The 27,162-nt window shown below is 37.5% G+C and overlaps 1 protein-coding gene across 8 annotated transcripts in view; it reads left to right on the top strand.

Moving 5' to 3' along the window:
• PTPRZ1 (protein tyrosine phosphatase receptor type Z1) overlaps nt 1–27,162 on the top strand; it is a 137,962-nt gene that overhangs the window by 91,660 nt on the left and 19,140 nt on the right. For 4 of the 8 annotated variants that reach the window (XM_069850605.1, XM_069850577.1, XM_069850585.1 and 1 more), the window contains exons 9-14: nt 1,653–1,837; nt 2,573–2,699; nt 9,172–9,215; nt 11,897–15,479; nt 19,107–19,251; nt 25,642–25,733. In XM_069850605.1, coding sequence (XP_069706706.1) covers nt 1,653–1,837; nt 2,573–2,699; nt 9,172–9,215; nt 11,897–15,479; nt 19,107–19,251; nt 25,642–25,733 — 4,176 coding nt within the window. The remainder of the gene's footprint in view (nt 1–1,652; nt 1,838–2,572; nt 2,700–9,171; nt 9,216–11,896; nt 15,480–19,106; nt 19,252–25,641; nt 25,734–27,162) is intronic. The other 4 variants (XM_069850628.1, XM_069850617.1, XM_069850612.1 and 1 more) reach the window with 3 other exon arrangements.

Genomic DNA, 27,162 nt, shown 5'->3' with positions numbered 1-27,162 from the left:
CTAGGTGCTCAAAGTTTGTTTCAAACAGATTCTGAGATCTGAAAAATGTTTCCTCATTTATTCCAAATGGAGAGTGATTACATAATTACTTGTGAAGAATTCAAGCTAAAAGTTTCATAATGAAAAGATTCATCTAATTATTTGAATATGTAAGATTTAATTAAGTTGTTGAAAGGATCAAAGTAAACTTCATGTACTCTGATAAGTGATTTTGACAAGTCTAATAGATTAAATAAGGCAGTAAAAATGACATAATAAATGAAGCAACAGGCTGAATAATAAGCCTTTTCAGTACATATGAAAGGAAATTCAGTACACTAGAAATTAATTTCCCAGAAGATAGCCACTCGGAGCATTTCAGCCAAAGTGTAAAAACACTGAGGTTACAACGAGATCAGAAGAAGGATTTGTAACAGAAAATATCAAGAAATCGTGGCCATCATTCTGAGATATCTGAACAAATTTAGCTGCTGTCTTCTTTTGGGAACCAAAAGTTAGTGAACGCTTTTGACAGACATCTCCATTCTTCTGTACTGTGTCTGAAGACGTCATTCTTCCACTAGTAAAGGGGATCATAAAAGCAAAAAAGGAAAACAGGGTCTCAGCCCAAATCCAAACCAGCCATGAATGATGCAGCTACATATGATGTTGCTTAATTTTTTTTATGTATCACACCTTAATGGTCGTTTTTCAGTAAGCTTTAGCTAATCAATCTACATTTTCTGCTAATGTAATTTTTTTCTTACAGATTAATCTAATTTTGACCTTGTGTATTATTTTCAAGCCACACACAGGTACTTGGGCAATTTAAAAAACAAATGTCAGAGTCTCAGTAAATTTTTAGCACACTGGTAATTAGTGTGTCTAGAAAACTCTCAAAACATTCAGCTTACTTGAATCAGATGAAAAGAGCATTGGAGGGGAAAGGCTGGAAAACAGGCAGGTGTACCAACCTCACCAGGCTTCTTCTGGAGTGCATGTTCCAGGCTCACAAAGGATGTGTGCATGAGCCGGGACCAGGACTGCCACAGTCTGCTCAGAGTTCTTCAGCAGATGTCTAGATGGTGCCAGAGTACATAATAATATGAAATCACTACCTGATAATCTAATACTTTTGTACAAATTCTCTATGTGCCTTTTGTCTCTTTTTTAGGTGCTATGAAAAGATTCAAACACCCTTGAGAGGAAATTCAAGTGTGATAGGTTTACCTTTAACCTTTAAAGGCAATCTGTTACAGGTTATAGTCTATTATAACTGGTGAGAGAGTGTGCAGCTCTTCTAATACTGCTCTGCTAGACCCATAAAGACAGAGTAGTAGAGACTTTTCATCCCCAGGTCATATATGTGAGTCTTAATGTATTGCGATTTATGTTTTATTTCTTGGGAAATGGCTATGAATATTTCACAAAATATAGTATAAAAAGGCTGTAAAGGAGGACTTAGTTCTCAAATTAGCTTGCTTTTGAAAATCTGTTGTTCAAATATTGGTTCTGTTTAGAGTACATAGTATCTCAGATACTATAGTGGAAAGCTAAAAATGAGGCACGTGAAAGACTCGCATTAATTTTCTCAAGAGGTGGATCATGATCGTAGTAGATTTATTTGTACCATTTAATAAATACCCTGTTCTTTCCTTTTTTCTTTCTTTCAGTTTGCAGCTCAGAACCTGAAAATGTCCAGTCTGATCCAAAGAATTATACTAGTCTTCTTGTTACATGGGAAAGACCTCGGGTCGTATATGACACAACAATTGAGAGATTTGCTGTCTTTTATCAACAGTTGGATGGAGAAGATCAGACTAAGCATGAGTTTCTGACAGATGGGTATCAGGACTTGGTAACTGTAAACTCTTCAAGTTTCTTACAAAGTGGTGATGGCAAAACACTCACTGTTAATTATTTTAAGGGATTAAACAATAGCTGGGAGCTGATTCAATAAAAAAATTACTTTTTTGGCTGCATCTCACAGGAGCTGTTCTTTGTTTTTCAGCTGTGAAGCCAAGGACAATTAAACAGTGAGAAAGCCTCTCTTCCCCAGAAGAGAGAAAGCTTTCACAGACCGCTGTTCTGATTTGCCTGTACTATCCCCAAAAGTTTATGTCAATGTTAATCTCAGAGCTCCTTAGCCATAAAACCCTTAATCAATTAATAGTGATCTGTATTTCATTGCTCTCCAGTGTGCAATGAATGACCCACAGAAGCAACTAATAAGATTCAATACGATTATACTGCTATAAGTATTAAGATTCATGGTATTTTACTAATGTGATCTGCTCCTTTTACACTCTTTAAATATTCATATCTCATCAGACATAGCGTTACCTAAACTAATTACTCAGAATAGTGATCAGCATTAAATAATATATAGTTTGATACACTCCATTTAAAAATTCATCAATTTTTTTTAAAGTTGCCTGAAAATGTTTGTGACAATAAAATACAGAAAGCGTGTAGAGTCCTAGGATAAAGGAGTTTTATGGTTCGTATGAAAAATATGTTATGAAAAAATTAATATTTTGAAGTATTTGATACATATTTGCAAGTAAATGATTAAACGTGGTTTTTCTTTTAGGGGGCTATTCTAAATAATCTCCTGCCCAATACAAGTTATGTTCTTCAGATAGTAGCTGTTTGCTCTAATGGTCTATATGGAAAATACAGTGACCAAGTCATTGTTGATATGCCTTTAGAGGACACAGGTAAGTAGTCTTTTGAACATAGTGATCACTTTTAGTTGAAAATCTGTGTTCAGAGAAGTAGTTTGTTTGCAAACCAGTGAAAATGCACAACTGTCAAAATATGCTAAAATGAAATTTCAAAATCACTGCAGTTAACCTTCAGCATGTTCTTTACTACTGATATTTTACATTATATAATTCTCCATTCCTTGTAAACATTCCTGTGAAAGACTGCATGATAATTTTTTTTTAACTCGAATATTCTGAAAAACACCTAATTTCAAATCTCACAAGTGTCTCTTTTAGCAATGTACTATAGGGAAATAAAGCCATGTTTGGTATTATTTCTCTATGGTTCAACCAGCCTTCTGACTTCTAAAATTAATCTATGCAGCCAAAGTATTAAGGAAACAAGTAATACAAAACCAATGTGACTTATGTCTGTATAAATTGATTTTGAAATTTGATTTTGTATGATTACTTTGAGTTTGATTTCAAAGCACTTAAGGTGATGGAATTCCCTTGCTTCTTAATGCTGCCTTGCAAAAAATCAAGAGGCCTAACAAACAAATCTTACTGATTCCACAGCCAGATTTACTTCTTCCGCCTACTGGTAAATATGAAATAATTTGAAACTATAGCATGAAGCTTGACCTTGTCCTTAATAATGCCTTAAATTCTGTGGAAGTTTTAGCATCAAACTCGGTTTTTATCTAAAGTGCATGAGAGCTGTGTTTTTGATTAAAAACTCTGTAATTGATCATAGGAAGAAATCAAAGACTTTCCGATCATGCAATGAACGATTTTTTATCTAAGGGTCTATATTCTCGGGTTTTATGCGTTGTGCAAGTTCAGTTTTACAGTTCATTAAGTCTGTTTAGCTTCATCAAAGTCCTTAGCAATATTGTGATGTAGTTGGGAAAACAGGTCAGTATTTTAATTTTGAGGGATCCGCATTTCTTTCAAGTGAGAAGAAATATTATTCTTGACAATCTCTACTTCATAAAGTATGAGCTAATAGTGATAATAGGCTTAAAATAACATGGGTTTGTCTGAAGTTGGGGGACGCAGGTTCAGGTATAATACATATAAATTTTCAGTAAACACTTAACTTGTCTTTCAAACACAATGTATTAAGAAGAATGCATTTTTGGAGTCTTATGCTAATATCTACCAGAATTTTCCTGTTTCTTTTCAGTTTTCTGAGAAGTCCGCAACAAGGTGCTGACATTCCACCTGACATTTTACTTTTCTGTGTATCTATTACCTACCAGTTAGGTACTATATTCCTCCTCTTCCTTTCCAGAATTTGCTGAGTTTGTGTTGAAGAATTTTCTCAGATGAGATTTCATCTACTTACTCCCAAGCAGCGTAGTGATGTCATTATTAAGCCATAGTCTGTTCAACAAATGAAGTCAGCGCAACGCTGCCATCACAACTTTAAAAACTCCGCATGTAGACACTGCAAAACAAACTCCAATGTAGATAATGTCCATAGGATAAACTACCCTGTTGGTGCTGTTGCATCCTTGCTGTAAGGATCAGTTGCATGTCACTGCGCTGTGTGCCATAGAATAGTTTGGGTTGGAAAGGACCTTAAAAATCATCTAGTCCCAACGTCCTTGCCATGGGCAGGGACACATCCCACTAGACCAGGCTGCCCAAGGCCCCATCCAACCTGAACTTGAACACCTCCAGGGATGGGGCAGCAACAGCTTCCCGTGGGCAGCCTGTTCCAGTGCCTCACTGCTCTCAGGGTGAAGAAATTCTTCCTTATGTCTAGTCTGAACTGCCCCTCTCCAGTTTATACCCATTGCTCCTTGTCCTATCACTACAAGCCTTTGTGAACAGTCTCTCCCCAGCTTTCTTGTAGCCCCTTCAGGTACTGAAAGGTTGCTATAAGGTCTCCTCGGAGCCTTCTATCCTTCAGACTGAACAAGCCCAACTCTCTCAGCCTGTCAAGCCATGACTCCCTTTGGAAGAAAAAATGGATGTAGAGGTGAGGAGGGAGACATGAGTTCTGCGGCAAGGTAGCCACAGAGCCAGCGCTGCAGGCAGCGCTGCACAAACTAATGCAAACAAATGCTACCAGTGCACAAACAGAGAGAGAACAGTGGAGCACTCAGCAGCCTGCAGCTTTCCAGGGGTGTAGATGCAGCCACTGAACACAGCATCCCTGTTGTACTTGTCCAGAAGTCAGCAGTGGCTTTGTATTTATTTCAGAAGAAGGAAGAGTGAGGGCCTTGCTTTGGAAATACATACTGGAAAGTTCATTTCACCTTCCAGCAGATCAGTAGAAATTTCTCCAAAATTTTTATTCTCAGACAAGAGGATTTGGTGCAGAAAAGCTTTTTCTTTGAGTTGCTTCCTATCTGAAACTTACACAAAGTTATTAAGAGTACTTTGTATTCTTTTATTTTATACTTCTACAGTGTCTGAAAGTGCTGGATGAGGAAAATTCAACCCCTCCTGCGTAGCTAGTGTGATTAGTGTGGGTGTACATTGTTCTATAAATAAGTTTATAGATACTATCTCAACCCTGGATGTAATTTTAAAATATGAAAAAAACTTCCATTCATTTCTAATATTAATGTTTATTTGCATACTTACTTTTACTAATTATTTACATCTGAATTAACTGTTGCAAATATTGGAAATATTTTTATATTTAATATTTTAATACTGAAAATATTAAACAACAGGTATGAGAATGTAGATATATAATGAGAAAGATTTGTTCAGAGCAACCTGCTGATTACAAATATAACATCAAATTGGTTTTGTGATCTGCTTTATAGATCTTGAGGCAAAAGGGGATTTCTTGGAGCTCCTGCTTCTGAATTTGTGAAAGAAAGTTATCTTCACGAAGAAGACATGAAATAAAAATGACTCACATAAAGCATAAGCTAAAACTTTTCATTTTCAAGAATTACTCTGAGTAAGCCAGTTTAATTAAGATGAAATTCACTGCAGTCACCTCCAGATCAATTAATCTTCATGTTAAGAGCTAAAATGAGGCATGAGTCATGTGGAAGCATTAGATGGGCCCTTTTCTGGGAAGAATTCTGCCCTTGGAGTGGCCACATTTAAAAAGGGAAGTTTCAGTACAATTTTGCAACACAAACCTGGTGTTCAAAAAACTCATGATTGTTGTTTTAGCCTTCTCCTTTTGAGATCATTGCAAGAGAGAGCATGTCTCATGCCTTCTCCCCATCGTGACTTGGTGCCTCCTGTGTGTGGTTAGTGAGGGCTCTGCAGACTCCAGGTTATCTACAGACCAGGTTTGAACCCTTTGGTTCTTAGCAGTGCTTTGTAAGAGGCAGGACCTCTTTTGGACCATATTCTCTGCCTTAATTTGTGGAAGCCTCAGGAGCTCTGATATGACATTGAGCAAGTGATCATAGTTGAGAAGTCTGTTCTTTCTTTTTTCTTAAACTGTTCAAACTGTTAACCTTTCATCTTCTGATATTGTGTGTGTGTGCACATGAGAATTGTTTGCAGTTAGTTTCCATTTAGTAAAAGTCGCCAGATGCCCTCCACGATGTAGCTACACAGCCCCTATTGAAAGGGAATCATGTACATAGCATTTTAGTCAGCTTTGATAAAAGTCCAACATTTATTAACCAATTTTTCATTTGTTATTAGATTTGGATTTTGAAGAATTATCTAAATGTGTGATTTGACTCTCTAGATAACATCTGTATAGCTCTGAAAGTTCTGCAGCAGTTTGTTTTGTAGTTAATATGAGTGTTACTTACATGCTTTTGCTGACAGGAAATTAAAAGTCAGAATCATCTTCCTTTGTGTAGACTGCAGTTGGCATTTATCAAAAAAAAACATGCTGGCGTATGGCCCTCAAATGCTGTCTCATGCATGGCAGTTCGTGCTGTCAGCAATGCTTTGTGAGGATCTAACTATGCAATTCCCTTGTAACTTGTCTTCCTCATTTTTGACTTTAAAAAACCACTAAGCATAGCTTAAATGTTTCATTTAGGGGATACTTCTTTTCTGGTTTTTGTAATGATAAATGTAGAAATCTGAAACTAATTTAATCAGAAAAATCAGGCTTTACTTCTGTTTGCGCCATGCGATTTATGACATAAGGCAGTATAGAAATGAGACGTTTATGGTGTACACGTTATCCTACAATTGCAAATCAAGATTGTTCTAAGGTATTTTTAAAATATTTGCATTGAACATAAATCTAGGAAAATAGTTACCTTTTTTCCTTTGTTCTGTCATTTCTTCGTCTGTCATTAAAATGGTTATGGAAAGAACTCTACAAAACTTTCTAACTAATGTTTTAATTGTTTTCTTTTGAAATGTAAGCTATAGAATAATCAAGATGTGGTTCTAGAAAAAATAAACAAGCTTTTTCATCAACCTACATCAATGGGTTGTTCTTTGAAGGGGGTGGTTCTTCTCCTTGGTTGGGGGATGTTAGCAGATTTCAAATCAAAAGCTCAGCAGCAGGATTAAGAGAACTTATGTAAGTGTGTGTCTCTAATGTTTTTAACAAGTACATTTTCTGTGACCAATTAAATTTAAACAGACTTTGTAAAACACCTGAAGATCTAGTGTTGTTTATATATATTTCATATATATATATATATGAATGTTAATGCCTCTCCATAGAGGCAACAGCAGGAAAATAGTTTTCCTGCTGGTGGAAATTGAGAGCACATACCCTACTGTATACTCTGGCACAATCAGCACATTTTATTTTTCTGACTGAGTCTGATTAAAGCTCAACTCAAGAATAGTGACCACAGAAAGAATGGATAGAATTTCTCTGTATTAAAAGCATTTTTCAGAGAAGTCTGTTGAGCGTGTATTGCATGGGTCTACCATGGCAAGACTTTCAAAGTAATGTCTACGATATTTGATTTATATCATTGAGAAGCTAGGGAATATCATTATCTTCTCCATCCCTTCCTCCCCTCCACTTCCCTCCCCACCCTGCCCCAGAGCCTCCTAGGCTTCCAGGCGTCAGAGGTAAGGTAATTTTTCTCTATCTTGTTAATGAAAGGTTAATTCAGTACTCAGTAATTTATAAATGTTCATTACAAAAGAACTATTTATCAAGATTTTTTGCAGCATTGTTGAGTCAAAAATTGTTTGCATGCTATAATCTACAGATAAAACTTTATGGGATTTGTTAGTCTGATAAACTGTTTCTAGTGTATGTTGCATATAATACGTCCTAATTTGCTTTGAAAGATAGATCCAAGCAGACCAAAGAGAATACAAATAAAGTCATAGATCTCCATCTCACTTTGCAGAGATAAGAAGCATGAAGATAACATCTTTATACTAGTGTTCTGAGAAAACTTCATTTGGGAATTGTGTAGGAAATGGAGACACGGAGCTCTGTGTGATGCTATTGTTAGAATTGCTCCCCAGGCTAAAAGAGTAGTATATTCACTTGGTGCAAATCAGCCCTCAGTCGTGGCACTGGTATACAGATAGAGTGCTGAAATGTAGCTTAGGAGAAAGCCTTAGAGAGATTCAGAAAAGTAATGAACCTTTCTGTAGACCAAAGGAGCAGTAAGATGAGTTAATGCTGTGGAAGAGGTATTGGATTTCATCACTGGAGGCCCATGTCAGTTCATACCACAGATTTGTAGTTTTTGTGCAGACTGCTTTGAAGCTTCTCTTGCTGACAGCCATCAGAAGTACAATACTGAATTTGGCCAAAAAAGACAGAGAAAGAAGATGAGAGACTGCCTCTAAACTTAGAGAGAATGGTTTTCACTTGGGCTGTAGGAAATTCACTTCTTGATCCTGCTTCAACTTACATATTTGTGAAAAACAGGGAGGTCTCAAAAGCCTTTAGAGTAGTTGTCGCAGGGTGTCCTATGCCTGTTTATTAGGTACCTTGTGTGGGATGTGATACAATTAGGTTCACCTCCTTACATTAGATCAAGTGGAATGGGAATTTGCAAAAGGCCTTCAGTACTGGACCCTAGGAAGGGTGTATCTCTTTGGTCTGCCCTGACAGAGACAGGCAGCCTACTGCACGCTGGATATGATGATGTGGCTGTTGGTCTGGTACATACATCCAAGCCTGGGTGGACAAAGGAGAAATTTGCTGTATGGAGATTATAGAACAGATCGTTTTACAAGAATATCCTCAGAGCTTCCAGGTGAAATGTAGAGAAATAATTTATATTCACAGATTTACCTGCTTCACTGTTATGTGGCTCTGCATTAAACTATACTTTCTTATAGAAAACTTTCTCAATAAACATGATTCTCCCTGATCAGCATGTGGTTTCTCAGTGAAGATCCAACATGTGCTGCAGCATCAAATTAAAGCCAAGGGAAACTATTGTGGCTGGACATGTCCTATCTCAATGAGCATTGCTATCTGTACAGCTAGTCCTCAACCCAAGTTGTTGGCCACTTTTGCAAACACAATCCTATAAAACAGAATTAATAATTCTGTGAATTTAAGATGTTAGATTATATGGTGTGTATTTTTGTTTTATAGAGGCTGACCTCATTCCTGAACTGAATGAAACTGAAGAGTATGAGGTATGGCATTAATTTATTTTTTGAGAGTGTTTCAAATACATACATTTCAACTAAATTGGACTGATGTTCTCTGAAAATTTACTGTCCCCAGCTGAATGTATTATCTGCATTTATATATACTTATTTATATATGCATATACAGCCTTCTCTTTCAGCTATATTTCTCCCTAGATAGCTCTAGAGGTACTTCACTATTTAGTTCTCTGGGACTGGAGATACATGGAGAAGTAAGGGATAGTACAGGATATGCCCAAGGTTTTTTTGAAAACAGTACATCACATTACTCTCACTTCTGAGTGAAGTCTGACAAAATGGCTCATTTAGTAGAATATAAACTGCCTCCTCATGTCAGGCTTTTTAGCTTGTTTAAAGAGAAATTTTACTTGGGCTTGCTTATGAACGTCTTAGCATTTAGTAAACTGAAGTAAGGGGGAAAGCAGTCATGCTGAAAAGTGAGATTCATGTGTGTCTGCTGTCAGTGTGGCATTGGCCGAATTTGACTGTTGTTCCAGAATTCTTGGACCATCACTTACACTCACTTCTTGAATTTGAGTTAGACATCACAGTAAAACTCAATTTGGGATGTTCTTGTGATGCCCTCTGCATTCTTCATGTTCGATAATTAGGTTTCTGGAGGCCTAGGTGAAAATATCACTGTGAAGTTTATAACAGTCCCTAATACAGATTTTACAGCATGGACAGTTCCTTCAGTAAGACTTACCTTTGTACCAAGTAATTCCTCAGAAATCTTATTTTATAGTTTCCATCTATGACACTATATTCTCACTGAGTGGCAAGTCCTTGTTAGTTAAATAGACAGCCTGTGCTTATCATTATTATTGTTGTTCTTACTATCATCATCATCATTGTTGTTGTTATAGTTATATTGTGATAGATAGATAGATAGATAGATAGATAGATAGATAGATAAAACGTAGTTACCCTTGACTAACCAGTAATACTGTTATTTCTCTGTTGATGTAAGTTGCATATCTAGATTATTATATTGCGTCTGTCAGGACAGTAACTGAAGGCTGGTGAATGTCAATTAATTTTTGCTTGAACCGTGAGAACTTAAAAGTGCAGGCATTGCCCTTCATAAAGGAGATTTTCAGAAACAAGGGTCTGTCCATTCTGGGTTTAAGGACACAGTCTAGGTTCTGCTGTCCCTATGTTTTAGGTATCTAGCCCTTGGAATGAAATACGAACTTGAGAGTCATGTCTGAGGTCCCTTATATTGTGTGAGTGTACCAGGCGTTCCTGGTACAAGAAGGGGACTGCAGTGTGAAATACGGCTCTAGCCTAGTGGTTATAGCCCTCGCTTTGAAAAAGACTGAATGAAAGATAATAACTCCTATTAGATGAGTGCCCGGGTTAATAGTTTATTCAGTTGTACTTCATCTCAGGCACTTTCTTCCAAAGGCTATTGATTTCACATTCTTGTCTCTGCTGTGGCGTGGTCACTTCAGAGCAGATATGGGATACGTACTCAGCCTAAAATCTGAAACTGATCCTCAGTGGAAACTGAGTATTTCTCAGATTGGTAATAGTGGCCCAGTCTCCTGTATTCTGGGTGTTTTCTCTCAACATTAAGCCTTTGAATAAGAACTGATGGGTATTGACACCACGTCACCAAACCAGATCTTCAAAAGAAGAGCTGCAACTGTGTTTTGTGAGGGGCTCTGTCCTGCTGGTTTCTCTTGCAGCTAAGTGTGTGCCTATCAAGTGAAGTCCCTTCAGAAAGTGGAGGTGCCCCTCAACCTGGTTTGCAGAGTTGCGCTCAGCCAGGTTTGGTTCTGGTGCAGTTCTAGATGGGGGCACAGCACAGAGCTGTGGGTGCTGCTGTGTCTAAGTCAAAATGAAAATGCTTGCTGAGCCAGTTAGTTGCTTACACATTGTGGTTTTTGATTTGGGGCAGGGAAAATTGGAGAGTGGATGAAAGAATTTCAACTTAGATCCTCAAGGCCCTCCTGAGTTCTGATTTCATTTAGGCATGTAATTTATTTTTCTTTTTGGATCTGTCCTTAAGAGTCAAAGCCCTAACACAGATTTTTCACAAAGTATCATTATTCATGTTCAGCAAACAGAGGGTCATAAGAGAGACTAGGTGGTATCACTCACAACACTTGTGAAACTGTTATGGTCATGCTGACCAATCCTGATATCCTCTTTTCTGAAAAAAAATGAAGATTCAGCAGATTTAGGGGCAGGCCATAAATATATTTTACCAATTCTCTAACTATGACAATTTAAAAAATACCTGGATATTAATGCAAATCTCAAAGACATTCTGATAGTAAAACTATTCTTCCATTGATGCGTACTGCATGTACGATTGCATTTTATTAAGAAAGAGGTAGAGCTTTTTTAATCAAGTAAAATACTATGAGTGGGTTTTGTCTCTCAAATAGAGTAAAAGTAGCACAGTATTTAAGAAGTTGTTGTGACAGGATTGTTTTGTTGTATTGCAGTGAAGTACAGTTTTTAAGAAAGAAGCAAATACCTGTTCTTGCTGCTGAATATTTTGCTCTAAGACCAACAGTCTTCTCAAGTGTTGTCATGTTTTGCCTCTCTTGTTTCTATGGAGCCAGAAAAATGTGTTATTGCCGTTGTGCTTTTCATTTGGGTACAGTATCTAGAAATGTTTTTAATTGTCTTCGGCTATGATATTTTTTTCAAAGGATGAAGTTGATGAAAAGGAAACAGAGGTGGATGAAGAAACTTCAGTGATTCCTAGCACTGACAGTACATTAAACCAAATCAGAAAGAAAGATTTCCAGGTGACTACATCCATCTACAGTCAAGAAAAAACAGGGACAAAACCTAATGAAGCTAAAACAAGTAGATACTTAACAAGAGAAGAAGAAATGCATGGTAAGGATGATGTTTTCAAAGCAGTTTATTACCCTACTTCTCCACCTGTTAGTGAAATTTCTAAAGAAGAGGAAGAACCTTTTTTGGAATCCCAAACAATTACTGGAATCCCTCCTCAAGTCATTGGTTCCTCCAAAGGCGTAGAAGAAGAATATATATACCTTTCTTCAGGGACAGAACCAACAAGAATAACCACTACTGGCCATAGTGATGAAGATTTCTTATTGTCTCCTTTTAAACCTCATCAGGAATCTGATGACTTTTGGAGTTCAGTTCTTACCACTTCTTCAGCACAGCAGGTTACGGAGGAGACATCCCAAGAAGACACCCTTCCTTCAGGAAGCCCGGATATAAGCATGCGTGATGTTCTTTCCCAAGGCTCCATTAAGTACGTTTCAGAAGGTGTAGCACCCTCAAGCTCTGTTGAGCCTCCAAAGCATATTTCTGCCACTGACGGAAATGTATGGCTCCATAATGCTACGGATCTGACAACTCAATCTGTTGATACATTGGATAGCAGGCAATTGTCTCACACCAGTTACACTGATGCTTATGTAAAGGGATTAAAGCCAGCTACAGTACCCTATTCCAGCAGTCCAGTGGTTTCAGAGGACACTTCAGATGCGGATTTAGAATTGCCACATTATTCTACCTTTGCTTTCTCCTCTGCTGAATTATCACCTCACTCTGTCTCTTCAAGCTCTGGAGAATATGGTTCTGCTTCTGCTGCCAGTGAGGTACTCTCTCAGACAACTCAACCAGTCTATAATGGTGAGATACCTCTTCAACCTTCCTACAGTAGTGAAGTGTTTCCTCTAGTCACCCCTTTATTGTTTGACTCTCAGATGCTCGACACTACCCCTGCTACATCAGATAGTGATGTGACCTTGCATGCTACACCTGTATTTCCCAGTGTTGATGTGTCATTTGAACCCACCCTGTCTTCCTATGATGATGTACCTTTGCTTGCATTTTCCTCTGCTTCCTCCAGTAGTAAAATGTTCCACCGTCTGTATACAGTTTCTCAAATGTTTCCACAAAGTGCTACTCCAGCTGTTGCAAGTGATAAGGTGTCCCTGCATGCTTCTTTGACATTGGCCGAGGGTGATACATTAATACAGCCAAGCCTTGCTCAATATGCTGATGTGATGTCACATCAGACTACTCATGCTGCTTCAGAGACACTGATATTTGGTCATAATAGAACTCACATATTTTCTCAAGTTGAACCATCCAGCAGTGACGTAAATATGCATGTACTGTCTACAGTGTCTGAACTTCCTTATGCTTTGTCTAGTAATGTGGGCTCCCTCCAAAGCTTTACTGTTTCCTATGACTCCACAGAATTTGTGCATGATACTGTTGACGTATTTCGTCAAGATCCTTTATTTAGCAGCTATAACAATGTACTGGTGCATAAACCTTCTTCTGTAATATCACAAGCTGATACTTTGCTGCAGCCTACACGCTCTCTATCTAGTGATACGGATTGGTCTGAAGCATACTCTGGTAGTGAGTCCCTTTTGCCTGATACAGATACTTTGACGATACTTAACGTTTCTTCCTCTGATTCTGTAGATGAGATAACGTATGAATCATCTGGGTTTAGTGATGTTAATAAGATGCTTCAAAAAGGTGATGTCATACATGGAGATGAGAGAGAACTGCAAATTTCCTCTTCTTTAAGTGAAATGGCTTCCAATGCTGAAAGTAAAGTGATACCTGAACTTTCTACATCTGTTTCTAATGATGATGTAATTAAGCAGAACACATCTCTGCAAGAAAGCCCACTTCCTGTTTCTAGCACAAAGGGAATCCTTCCAGTCTCTCTTGCTTTTCCCACTACTAAGAAATCTGATCGTGATATTAGTAAACTTACAGAAAATCACCTTTCTGTTCAGCCTTTGCATGTTACACCTTCAGCCTTTGATGACACTTTGCTTAAACCTGTGCTTAGTGCAAGCTCAGATCAAGCTCTCTCTGCCCCTGCTTATAGCAAAATGTTATCCTCAACTCAGTCATACTTTTATGAGACCTCAGCTACATTAAATAATGAAGCACTACTGCAATCCTCCTTCCAATCTTCTGGCGATGGCACTCTGCCTAACATGACTTCAGTTGTGCTTAGTGATCCAATATTGGCTGAAAGCTCCAGGGTTCATAAAGATAGTTCTGCATTTGACCAAATATTGTATCAAATGGCACCAGGTTCTGCTGCAACTGAAACCATGCTGCATTCTCCATCGACACGTTCTGTTGCTGATATGTTGTCAGACACTTTTAGTAAGCCCACATCATCACTTCAAGGTTTATCTGTTTCTTATGCAAGTGAGGAATATGTTTCTTCCATTTTGCTTAACAGTGAAGATGTTCAGCAAATTATGCCTTCATTGTACAGTAGTGATGTTTCATTCCAGCTAACCAGTATAGAAAATACAAATGTCTTTCCCTCCCAAGCAGCGAATGGCCTAAAAACTCCGTCCCTAACAGTTGATACATTACTACATGTAGCTACTCCCGAAGACAGCCGTGTCTCTTCAAGTGTTTTTGAAGGAAGTGAGCCTGCCAGTGTCTCATCAAGTTCTACACTTGGTTTTGATCCTGTTCGTATGCCTGCACTTGTTTCTGATTCTGATGTGTCCATTCGTCACACTCTTCCTTTACCAAATGTACATGTTTCTGTTACGGCCGTTCCTCCCAAAAGTGAGATCCCTGTAACTTTGAGCAGGCTGCTGGTTCCTTCTAGAGAATCCTCTGGGTTGTCTCCCAGTGTCATGTCCAGTACCGATTTGTGGCCTTCTGTAGTTGAGGATGACTACGATGAATATGATGATGGCTTCCCTGTAAGTAACTGTATCTCATGCACTTCCTATAGAGAAGCTCAGGATATGGTAGTAGAGGAACAGAATACAAAGGTAAAAAATACCAAGGATCAGAGTAACCTAATTATAAGCTCACATGCTGAGAAAACTGAAGAGGAAGAGAAAAATTCTACTCCTGCATTAGACAGTCAAATAAACCATACCACGGACAGACGTAATTCTACATCCATACCAGCTTTGACAGCAAGTGTGATACCAAAGAAGCTCAACGACCCGACAGTTTTGGAGAACCACGTTCAAACTGCTAGTATCCCATTGCAAAACACATCAGAGTCTAAGTCTTGGGCTGTTTTTACAAGTGATGAAGAAAGTGGTTCTGGCCAAGGTACCTCAGATAGCCTTAATGATAATGAAACTTCAACAGATTTCAGTTTTCCTGACCTTAATGAGAGAGACACTGAAGGGGCAGTTGAAGCAGGTAACTCAGAATTAACTCCTGGATCATCACAGTCATCAGCTTCATCTGTTACTAGCGATCGCTCATCAGTTTTCAACATGTCTGAGGCAGGTTAGTTATGGATAAGTCTAATGAATGCCATGGAAAGCTGTGAGGCGATGCTTTTGTGCCATAGAGAATGAGAAGGTTTATCTACGTGTAATTAAAAGAAAACAGTGCCAGTGGGTCTGATTAAGGGAGCATTGGGAACAGGGGGTGCATGCTGAGCTGGCTGTCTTGTGAATGCTACTTCTGGCTTCTTAAAACTGCTCCTGAAATATTCTTCAGTAAGAAGATTCATGCTCTGCTTTTGGATAGTTGTGTACTGTGAGCAGAAGTTAGGTGGTATTACTTGTTTAAATTTAGTTCTAAAGTTTTAAGAGGGATGTAAGTTCTCTGAACAAAGGCAAGTGCTGCCCTTACAGAAACACACCAGAGGAAACCATGCCTCTGCCAGGGGAAACATACCTCTGACATTGTGGGTTTTAACTTAGAGCAGCTCCTTTCCTTCTTTTGTTTTGTTTTGCATTTTCTAAGATGTATTGAGCAAGGAATAAGATGCTTCAGTTTGATTCTGATTCATCTTAACTCATAAAACCATTCATTTTCATTCTTACTCTGTCTGCCACATTCAGGTTTCAGTGAGATGCAGATCATTGTGCCAGATTTGCATACTTCCAAAATATTTAGTGCCAGATTCTCCTGCACTTGTTTATATTTAGTGCAGTTTCACATTTAGTCCTTTTAAAGTCAATGAGAGTATTTGTGGTGTGTGGTTCCAAGGATAAGGTGAGAAGGAAAAACTGAACCTCACATAGATAAAAATCTGATAAATAAAACCATTTACTTTGTATTTTAAAATGCATTGTGAAAAACTTGAGGTATTCAGACTCACAGACTCATTGTTTTCATTGCCTTTTGTAAGAGTATGGAAAAATCCAGGAGTAAATTCAGAATGTATGATGTTGTAGGGGGGAAAAAAATGAACTCAACAACCAAGGTGAGCTTGGTAGTTTAGAAAATCAGTTGAACTTCCGTTAAGTACTCACAGCATCTGTAGAGGGCAGTGTCATCCAACTAAATTCCACTAAGGAATGGAATACACAAAGCATGTGAAATTTTCAACACGTTCCTGCAAATACGGTTAAGTCACATGAGGTCATATTACTCATGATCGATAGAATACTAATATGAAAAGGTGGTAAATTGATGCTGTGTAGTTGCAGCTAATAGAACGTTAAAAGTAGAAAATAAAAATTAAAGAAAATAGATACTGAAGTAAAGTAGCGAATGTACTGAAATTAATAGGAACCCTAACAAGGTAGATGTTATAAAACCAAATCAATAAGTGAATTAGTTTAGTTGTTTAGTAGTTAGCATATTACGTAAAATGTGTAGCATTTCTTTAAAAATCAGCAAAAAGAATGTTAGTATTTCAAAACTTCTATTACTAATCTGATTGAGTGTTACCATAAGACATTTATAGATTACATAATGGGTGTCCCTTGAATTGTTGCTGATATTAATTCAGGAAGGATTACCCATAATTTGAGCAGAAGGAGGAGTACAATAGACGTACAATTTGGCTTCTAGGTGTTATTGAAAGACACTATGCAATATCATATCATGTGCATTATTTTGTCTAATAAATGATGCCAAATATTGGCTTTTAATAAACTGAAAAATCAATGTGAGCATGTCTAACATGGTGTCCTGTAAATCAAAGACATCTTTGCTTTAATTCAGTTGTAGAGCAATGGGAAAAAAAGAAAAAAAAGGAAACCACCCCCTGAGATAGAGTGAACTCACCAGAAAATGATTAAATGTCTTCTTGTTGTGAACGTTACAGAAAAAAATGTCATTTAAACTCTTCTTAGTCTCTGTCGTTAGTGCATGTTAATCCTTGTTCTGAACTAGGGCTTTCTCCATAAGACCTCTATGACTACCTAAACCTTTCAACTTCTTTTGAAAAACTCTTAAGAGACATTATTATAAAGAAACATGCAAGTGATAAAACCACATCAATTATTAGGGACCAAAGAAATCTGCTGTAGGCGAGACTGCCTTTTCAGCTTCCATCATTGGAGTTATGGCCAAGTCAGCAAGAAACCCTGTTACAAGTGAAGTCTGCTCTTCATTCCCCCTAGATGGAATGCTAATAGGATTTGATCATGTAGTTTGAATCACACAGATAAGACTGGGTTTTACACTGTGAATTACTCTAGAGATGGATAACCAAGTATGAATGCTTCAAAAGGTTCGTATTCTGATCTCTCATGCATGCCTGTAGTTTCTTCTGAAATCAATAGGAAATAGTGATTTTAGCCTTTCCACCAGAAACAGAGGAACGGACTTTTCAGAACCACCTTGTGCCTGCAATTGCTTTTCATGCTGAGCTACAGGATTTAAAGAGTAGTGATTGATTTGGGTGTTTGAGTACTTTGAACTAAATCCAACAAGATGCCTGCAAGATCAGAGCCCTGAAAGCCCCTAAACTCAAGAAAATGGAAGCAGAGAGCTGCCTGGAAATCTGTACTGTGTGAAGCTGTTTGGTTTTTTACATCATACGTAGGACATGTGATTTCTGGGTTTTTTTGGTTTTTTTTTTAAACATTTTCAAATCCATTCTTTTATCTGAAACCTTTTTATTCATGTAGAATTGGTTCCTTGAAATCCCAGTGGAATGCAGCTGATTTCTAGACAGCAGAATTCTGCTCCCATACAAGCATTCATTGCATTAGGACTGTTCACAAAAGCAAAAACATTCTTACAAAAGCTAGGGGTTTAATTGTAAGAAGTACAAAAATGTATAATATGTATAATTTCATATAATGATTGAAGATCGCAGTAAACTTCACAGACTGAACAGAATTAGTCATTTAGTGTCAAAATCACAGATTTAAAGTGTTTAGGTTTTAAGATATGTTAAACATTCGGTATTGGTCCTCTCCACCGTTGTGTTCCCTTATTTTAATGAGATTATAAAATATATTGTTTTAATCTTCATACAGATTCCTATGCCCAAATATTTCTGTCATCCAGCATTACAAAGCTGACAGAAATGTGAAATCTAGACAATATCTAAATAATAATTTGATCACCTGTAAAGATGAAGGTAAGAAATTTAATTCTGGCTCCAGTATAGTTGGGGGAGGAAGTGCTGCAGTTGGACTCAAAGGAAGCAGGTTGTATCTATATGGCAAGTTACAAAGCGGACATTGTCTTATAAAACAGAAGGTTTAAGTGCAATACAGCACGCATATAGGGAGTATTGTAGTAAAATTTCCCTAGTAAACTATTAGTCAGAGAAGTGATACGTGCTATATGAGTGACAGTTTAATATCAGTGTTCTTTACACATTCCAATATTATGTATTTAGATTCCTTAACTCAGTTGGCTTTCAGTTAATAAACAGATGAAAATAAAAATCTTTCTTCTATATTTTAACAACAATCTGCTTTTCTTACAAAGAGAAGTCTCCACTGCTGGAAGGCTGAATCACATAAGCTTGAACACTTTGCTTTACTCTCTATCTGCTTGTTTTCTGTAAGCTGGTTTGCAAATATATACACTTTCTGCAGTACATAGTAAAAAATAGAGGTAAGTGGTATTAAGTAGGTTCATTATAAGACACATTCACTCGTACTGTGCATTTGTCAGAATTTAAATATGGACTGTTTCAATTTTCTCTGACTGCAGAGGCAAGTAATAGTAGCCATGAGTCTCGTATTGGTCTAGCTGAGAGTCTGGAATCAGAGAAGAAGACAGTTATACCACTTGTGGTCGTATCAGCCCTGACTTTTATCTGTCTAGTGATTCTTGTGGGTATTCTCATATACTGGAGGTAAGTTTTTTTTTTATTGTTTGGGGTTGGGGTTTTTTTTCAGTTCTAAAGAGCTCTAATTTGAAAAATATGGTTGGCATTGTTAAGCTAGTTTACAGGAAGGAGACTGAATCTTATCTCTCCCTGTGTCTCTGTATTGCTCTCAGTACTGCAGCGACATAAAGCTGGCAAAAGAGGGTGGTTTATGTCCAAAATGCTCAACTATAATTCTTTTTGATTGCAGAGGGTTGAACCATTGCAAATACTTTATTTCCATATTAAGAGATTTTAGTAAACAATTATTTGTGATTGTTTATGCCTAGAAGCAAATGACTTAACAGAACATTGGGAAGAACAGGAGGGGGAAGAAGAATAAATAGCATGGCATGGGTTTGTTTCCTGTGTTCCCAGCCCTTTGATAGTTATAAAAGGTAGTTGTCAATTTAGGATGAGAATCTATGGTCCTCAACAGGACTATGTGAGTAAGTGATTCATATAAGACTGTAGGAGTGTACTGCAACTGACATTGTATGCAAGACAGAAATGGAATAGTTTAATGTTAATATAACAGTATGATTGTTTTTAAGATCTCTTGCTGAGTAGTTGTTTTGATGTGATTAAAAACGTGTTCTTTGTGATTTTTCCTGACTATGAACCAAAATTTGCCCTCACCCCCGGCCTTCCAAATCATTTAATGGATAATGAAGGATGCATTTTATGCGCATACACTTGCTCAGGTTCCCTCGTGGGCATGTTTCTCCGTGACTTGATAATTTGATAAGACAGAAAAAAAAAATCAGGCTAAATAGAAGTGAGAGGTATAACAAGTCATTATAACATAATCAGTGAGGTCAAGAGACTGTATCTGTACTGTGAAATAAAAGAGACCAGCTGGCATGGCACAAATCTCTTCTGTACAGCTAAAGTCTCTCCCCTCACAGGATGAAGAAAACAGAGTGGCTGCATTCACATCATCTACAGGGGGTGGTCTCTGCCCTGTGCTAACCCCAAACTTTGTCAAGCGTTGTGTGAAATAATGCAAGTTGGAGTGAGCTAAAAGCACACCAGGAATCAAGTTTGCCATATGACAGTATGTGGCAGCGCTCAAGCCTTTGGCTCTGTATCATTGGTTCCAGATAAAGCCAGAGAGTCTTCCTAGGAGCAGATCTGTTTAAGCTTTCGTAGGACTTTCAGAATCCCTGCACAACCCTAACATTTCCTCAAGTGTGCAGGTGGCCAGAGAGGAAAAGCGGTGGTCCAGGACAAGACTCTGAGTTGCAAAATCTTCCTGCTATGGAGATTCTTGCTGTTTGGTGATTGCCAGGAACCTGATCCTGTCACTTCCATTGTGCTAACATGCAAACTAGTAGCAAGAAACAGGACGTTGCTCTCTCAGGAGCTGTACGCACAAGGAGGAAGGCAGGCAGGCCCAAACGCCTCACAGATGCTTCCAGAGCTTGGTTTTTTTTTTCTTGTTTTTTTTTCTCCTAGTCAATCTTGCTTAATCAAAAATGTATAAAACTGTTGAAGATCCAGAAACTATACCTCAGACTGCCCTACCCAAGCTATTGACTACTGTAATCTCTAGGTTTCAGTATCGGGGTTGTACTTACTGACTTTTCTTCTAGTCTCCCGACACTGGTTTTCTATTAGCTGAGCAGTGTGTGTCCCACATGGAGGCAGAATATATCACATCCCTGAACACACTGGCCTTGAGAAATTGAGTTTCCTTCTTCCAGGCTAGTGTGCTAGTCAGACTGCCTTCGGCATGATTAAAGACACTTTTAAGCAATGAATTTTCAGAAAGATTTCTTCTTCTTTTCAAATAAGTAGTTAATGGCCATAATAATTGAGCAATTCATTTCTTAGTTTAGTTGGATAATTTTGGTGTCCCTCACAGGATTTCCAGTTAACCACTTCCATATTGAGAACCTTTTCCTGTCTTTCATGTTACACAACATGAATGTTCATCTTCTAAAGGGTTTCATCCCTAATGCTAAATACGGTTTGAAATCTGTTCTGTTTGCCAAAGAACACCATCCATTTTAAGACCCACATTGTACAATGCAGTTCTAGTAATCCTACACTTACAAGCTTGTTTTTGTTGAATAACATTGTGTTCATTTTGTATTCTTTCTCTGGGAATGAACAATTCTGTAACATAGGTCTTTCAAAATAAAACAAAAATCTCGTTAGCAGGAATATCTTCTTGAACTTGAATTTAATCTTTTCTGTATTTCTTATGCACTACAAAATAAAATATGGAGCTCTTTTTTTGTTAATCCTCAAGAAAATTTTCTTGGAATTATGCTAATACCAGTAACATGTTTCTTATTTCAGAGGAATGTAACATAAACACTATGTATTGTGGATAGGACTTTGTGGCCTTATTTCAAAGGTGCCAAGATCCTCATCTCTTTTTAATGCCTGGGAAAAATCAGTACATTAACTTTATTGCTATCGAATTATTATTGAGCCTGGAAAATATTAGAATATAGCCTGTAAGAATGTTTATGGCTAGATGTAGTTTATTTTGAAATGATTTATGGAAGTTGTCAAGGTTTCCTTTTATAATGCCTTTTTTAATGTAGACCAATCATTTTCAGTTATTAAAGTTCATTGAAAGTTTAGCTTTGCAAGAAGTTATTCTGTGTTGCTTTGGCAATAATACTCAAAAAATTGCATGGGTATATCCTAGCTGGGTATTTAGGTGAGTAGTCCTTTGAGTTTTTTCCACTGTTAGCTCCTAATTTGAATATACAAAGGGTGTGTTTAATATGCAAACGATGTGTTATTTGGTTTAAGAACCACTCTACCAAGAGTGACAAGTTCCAGTTTCTTAAGCTTAAAAAAAGGCAAAGTTATTTTGTGTTTCACTTGAATGACATGTTTTACTTGAATGTCATGTATCAGAAAAATAATTCTGTACCATCTGTTGTTTGGGTTTGGGGTTTGTTTTTTTTTTAACATGAAATTGTTAATCAGCACTTGCGGAAATTCCCCAATCTCTTCACTGTCTCATTAGTCACAATTTCAATCTTTCTGTGATAAAATAGTGGTTTCTCTGACAGGAATGAAAATTTTTAGTGGCAGTATGGTCTAAAGATTGTCTAGTAGCCAGCAGGAAAATTTTGCTACTCTAGTTCTGTATATCAAATCTTTTGCAATTGAAGCAATGTTCAAGCAATGTCATTTTCCTTTCATTTCTTCAGTATGATTAAGATTACAGTGGAACAAATTGGGAGATTCTGTTGCCTGTTTAATGGCCTGGTTGTCTGCATAGATGTTTTGTATCTTTAAAGAAAATTTTCTATGCAAGTCTAGAGTGCATGCATCTCTCTCAGTATCTACCTACTTGATCGGGTTCTTGCAGCAGAGGTGCAACAGGGATATTTGAATCTCGTTGCTATGTTCTTTTCATTTCTGGATTGCTTCATGACTCCCACTTGTGCTGAATTAACCTTATCTGTTGAGGGGCGAGCACAGGATGTGCAAACCCATCGTGCTACAGATGCCTCTGACTCCTGAGGTGCAGGTCCTTTCCTAAGCTGACACAAGCAGTGAGCACCCTGCGCACAGGCAAACTCACGCACAGACACAGCAACATGCTGTGTTGCCTGCCTGGGTGAAATCCCAGTCAAGCTCTGAGCAGTCTCTGCCCCAAGGGAGAAGTAGGCAGCACATATTCTCAGCCAGGATCCAGGGGCCCACACACCACAGAAATTATGTCCTCTGCAGTCTCAGGCACAGTCTTGTCCTAGGTAGTTCATGTTTAAGTGTTCATTCAGATCTAGTATCCCTCCCATTAAAACTGAGAGCTGCTGCCGCATAGCTTATCATATAGATGCAGACACTGATTAATTAAATTGCTTAGCACGATCTCCGTATATAAAGTGTGCGTTCAAAGAAATGCAGTGTCTAAATTACAAATTACAGTTTTAGGTTGAAGATCTAAATACTGTGATGAAGGGTGTAAATTAAATAATCAGGTTAACATTGAGTGATGGAACCTTTGTCTGGAAGTTTGAAATAGTCATCACTTTTTTCATTAACAACAAGTGATAATTAACGAGACATGGTTATTAACATTAGGTTTAGTCATGAAAGCTTTCACTGCTGATGCAGAAGCAGATGGAGTGCCTATTTATTAGTCTTATTATAGGTTAAGTCAACTGCTATGAATTTATCTCCCAAATGTGCTAAGGGTGTAATTTATTTTCAGCCACAATTAACTTGTTAAAGATTAAAGGTACAGTGGCTCAGTGAGGGATATTGAATAGATAGCATATTATGAGGAGATTTTAAGTACTGCTTTAGATGTGAAAGCCATTATGCTAATTAAATTCTTTTTACTTCAAGCTTTTTTCAAGCAAGGAGGTGACAAAACCATGAAGTTAGTCCGTAAACTTTATGTATGGCCATTGATCATCAACAGTAGGCGTTAGGGATGGTACCTTTTTTGTTTTAGAACTTTATTCATAGAATGGTTTGAATTGGAAGGGACCTTTAAAGCTCATCTAGTCCAACTCCCTGCCCCTACAATGAGCAGGGACATCTTCAACCAGATCAGGTTGGTCAGAGCTCCGTCCAACCTGACCTTGAATGTTTCCATGGGTGCAGCACCTACTGCCTCTCTGGGCAACCTGCTCCAGTCAGGCTGGTTGGCCTGCTTGATTGGTTGGTGCTGGTTTTAGTAAACACAGTACATCAGCATTGTCCGTGCCCAGCAGGCAGGGCCAGACTTTCCAAAAGTGTTTCGTGATATAAAGTATTTTGATAGTTGTTGTTGAACTCTTACATTTTGCACGCAGTCCTAAGACAAATGGTTGAGTATTAGGCTAGCATTGAGCCAGCCTCTCTCACCTCAGCAGCCGCTAATTCTATGAGGTTCTAATATTAGGGCCTCTCTGAAAATTAGAAAGACATTAGAAAGCACATCCTGAATGTGTTCTTGATCTACATTCAAAATTAGCATTTCTAAGTAAAACTTAGGATAGTCTATCTCCAACATGTCATGCAAAGCCAAAGCTCCTCTGTGACCATCATAAATACACTCTTAGAGGATTCTAGATAGATTCCAAATTTAATTGTTGTGTTTGTCCTTTGATGCACCTGTGCATTTTTGCTTGTGTTTTAGGAGAATCTGTGTTGTACATAAACAGAAAGCTCCCATCGCATTCAGAAAGTATGGGCACGTTTCCCAGAGGCTTAATTCAAATAAGCTTACCAAAGTCTTTATGATGTACATTAATGGTTCTGGAAAGAAGGATGATATCTACATATTGCCTATCTGTTTTTCTCAAAGTAGCTTCAAAATTTCTTTTTTCATTATAACAATTACATGAGGTGTTTTATCCATGAATTAATACAGGAATTAATATAGCAAAAGATCATATAATAGCTTCAGCCAACAGCGATGAAGAAGCAGATTCTTGTAAATATAAAATGAGATTAATATTTTCCTGATGCATATATTTCTTTTTAAATATAATGATTAGTGAATAATATTTCAAATAGATTAAGTGACCCAGAGCACAGATCATTATTAGCATGTCTAATCATATGGAGATTTTTTAATTAAGGAGGCTTTGCAATGCTTACAGTAGCAGTTGGTTATTTAGTCTCTTGAATAGCTTGGACTGTTAACAGATGCTATTCTTATTACATTCACATCTAGATTACAGCACAGATACAAATAACATTGTGGGTCATAGTTAAGGTTGATCCCATTTGTATTCATCCTTCAATGTTTTTGCAACAAAGCTATCATCTCCTGGAGTTATTAATTCCCCTGTTTCTGTCTGTCAAATTTGGGAAGTCCTCCTTGGTTAAGGTGTGTTTCAGTGCTGCAATTACATTAGGAAAAAATTGTTTAGCCCCAGCAGTTCCAGAGCTGCCGTTTTGTCTGTTACAGGGGATGTTGCCTTTTATTGTATTTCTGTGTCTGCAGTAGGGTCTATTGATGAATTACCAGAACTGATCTCATACACTGCTCTGTCTTCAGGCTAGCATAATCACATAAAGCGAACAGTAATTATGTGTGCGTATTTGGATAAGCAAGGTAGACAATGGAATTTTTTTATACTTGGAGTTATTGTGCAGCATCTACAGTAGCTCCTGATGCATAGTTCTGCTTTCACCTTCTGCTCTGTCTGATATGTGCTCTGTCTTCTGCCTCTGGTATAGGTAAAGATGCATGAACTATGTATTATGTTGTGTTAATGTCGTATTAATGCATAATTTGGTGGTGTGTTAGGTTAATATTTATATTACAGTTGTAATATTTGGCATTCCATCAAAACTGGTTTTCAAAACCATGATTTCTTTCTTACTCAATAATGTCATAATTCGTAAATGTATCAGATAATGTTTTAATTTTTGCAATATTTATTTATGTTTCTTCCCCTCTAGGAAATGTTTCCAGACTGCTCACTTTTATTTAGAAGATAATACATCACCTCGAGTGATTTCTGCTCCCCCAGCTCCAGTCTTTCCAGTCTCAGGTATTTTTTGTCAACTCTTCTGTGTGTGGGTGTTAGCTGTTGGAAGATGCTGCCTAGTGTGAGTCCATATGAATTCTTCACATACTGTAATATCTGTAAACCAGACATTTATACCCTCTTGTACTAATGAACCTAGAGACTAGTGTTACTAATATTCTCTCCTGTAGGTAACACAGAAGAGAAATATCCTCACCTTACAGAGTTCTCTCAAAGATAGACTGTGGCTTTTAGCCATCTGAGGTGTAGCTTCGCTAGAAATGGCTTCTAGTGTAGCCATCTGAGCTACACTAAATAGCTCTCTAGTTCATTGTCACAAAGCGGAGGATTGCATCGGCACCATGGTCTGCTGTATTTCTTCCTTTAAATGAGTATAGAACATGAGATATTATTTTTACCAGAAGGATCAATGTATGCCTCATCTGTCTGCATTTAATTTGTAATTACCATGTTTTCTTTAACTGATAGATGTTAATAGCATATTTACTACTGGTAAAGTTCTCTATAAGTCTATCATAAAAATGACACTCAAGTGTGGGCTATTATTAGCATCTTCTGGTCCAATATCCAGTTATTTGGAGAATCTGTTTCTTTTCTTTTCTCTTCAAAGTGTATCAGGAGCACATGCAACCCTCCCAGATTTTTCAGTCTGAATAGAATGAAAAGCACCTTAAATAGGTTAATTCTGCAGCAGATCCTGAGCCACATTTTCACACATGAGAAAAGATAATCTTTTTCCACAAGCAATGCATTTGCAAACTGTGCTATTACACAGGGGGATGATTTCCCTTGGAATGACTAATGGAAGCAAAATCAGCCCTCATGTAGATAACTAGCAAACACATTTAATTAAATAAATCCCAAGTGTTAGACTTCTATTGTAACTGAATTGTAAGCATCTTTAGATGTCTCTTGTATTGATTGCTATTTTTAGAAGATGCATAACCTTTTTCTAAGTGGTTAATAGGCAGGGATATAGCTTGATTCCAGAAAACATGATTATCTATGAATGTGAAATGGCAGTCATTATAGAAAATCTCTGTTTTCAGTCTCTATTCTTAACTATATCGCACTACAACTGTATCATTTTATAGCACCAGTTCACCTCAGGGAGATAGTGTATTACATTGTCATAGGACAGAATTGCACTTACAACTATTCTGAGTGTATAAAGTATACATTTTGATGCTACAGGTTTTCCTTCTAAAGACTGTATTAGCTTCAAGAGAAAAATATTTGTAAGGGACTGAGAGATACATAAAATATTTTGTGGAGAAACCTGCAAGTGCTGAGGAAATATTTTTGTGTTATTTTGCATGTAACAAACATTAAGTGAGCAGGTTTTGTGTTTTCTGTTGCACAGGTGTTTCAGCACTGCAATTTTAAAGCAATTGAGACTAACCATGATATAATACTGGCAAAAAGCGTAGAG

Source organism: Phaenicophaeus curvirostris, chromosome 1, assembly GCF_032191515.1.
Source record: "Phaenicophaeus curvirostris isolate KB17595 chromosome 1, BPBGC_Pcur_1.0, whole genome shotgun sequence".
In the NCBI taxonomy this organism is placed as follows: domain Eukaryota; kingdom Metazoa; phylum Chordata; class Aves; order Cuculiformes; family Cuculidae; genus Phaenicophaeus; species Phaenicophaeus curvirostris.
The sequence above is the reverse complement of the archived record's forward strand: the minus strand, read 5'-3'. Positions and strand labels throughout refer to the sequence as shown.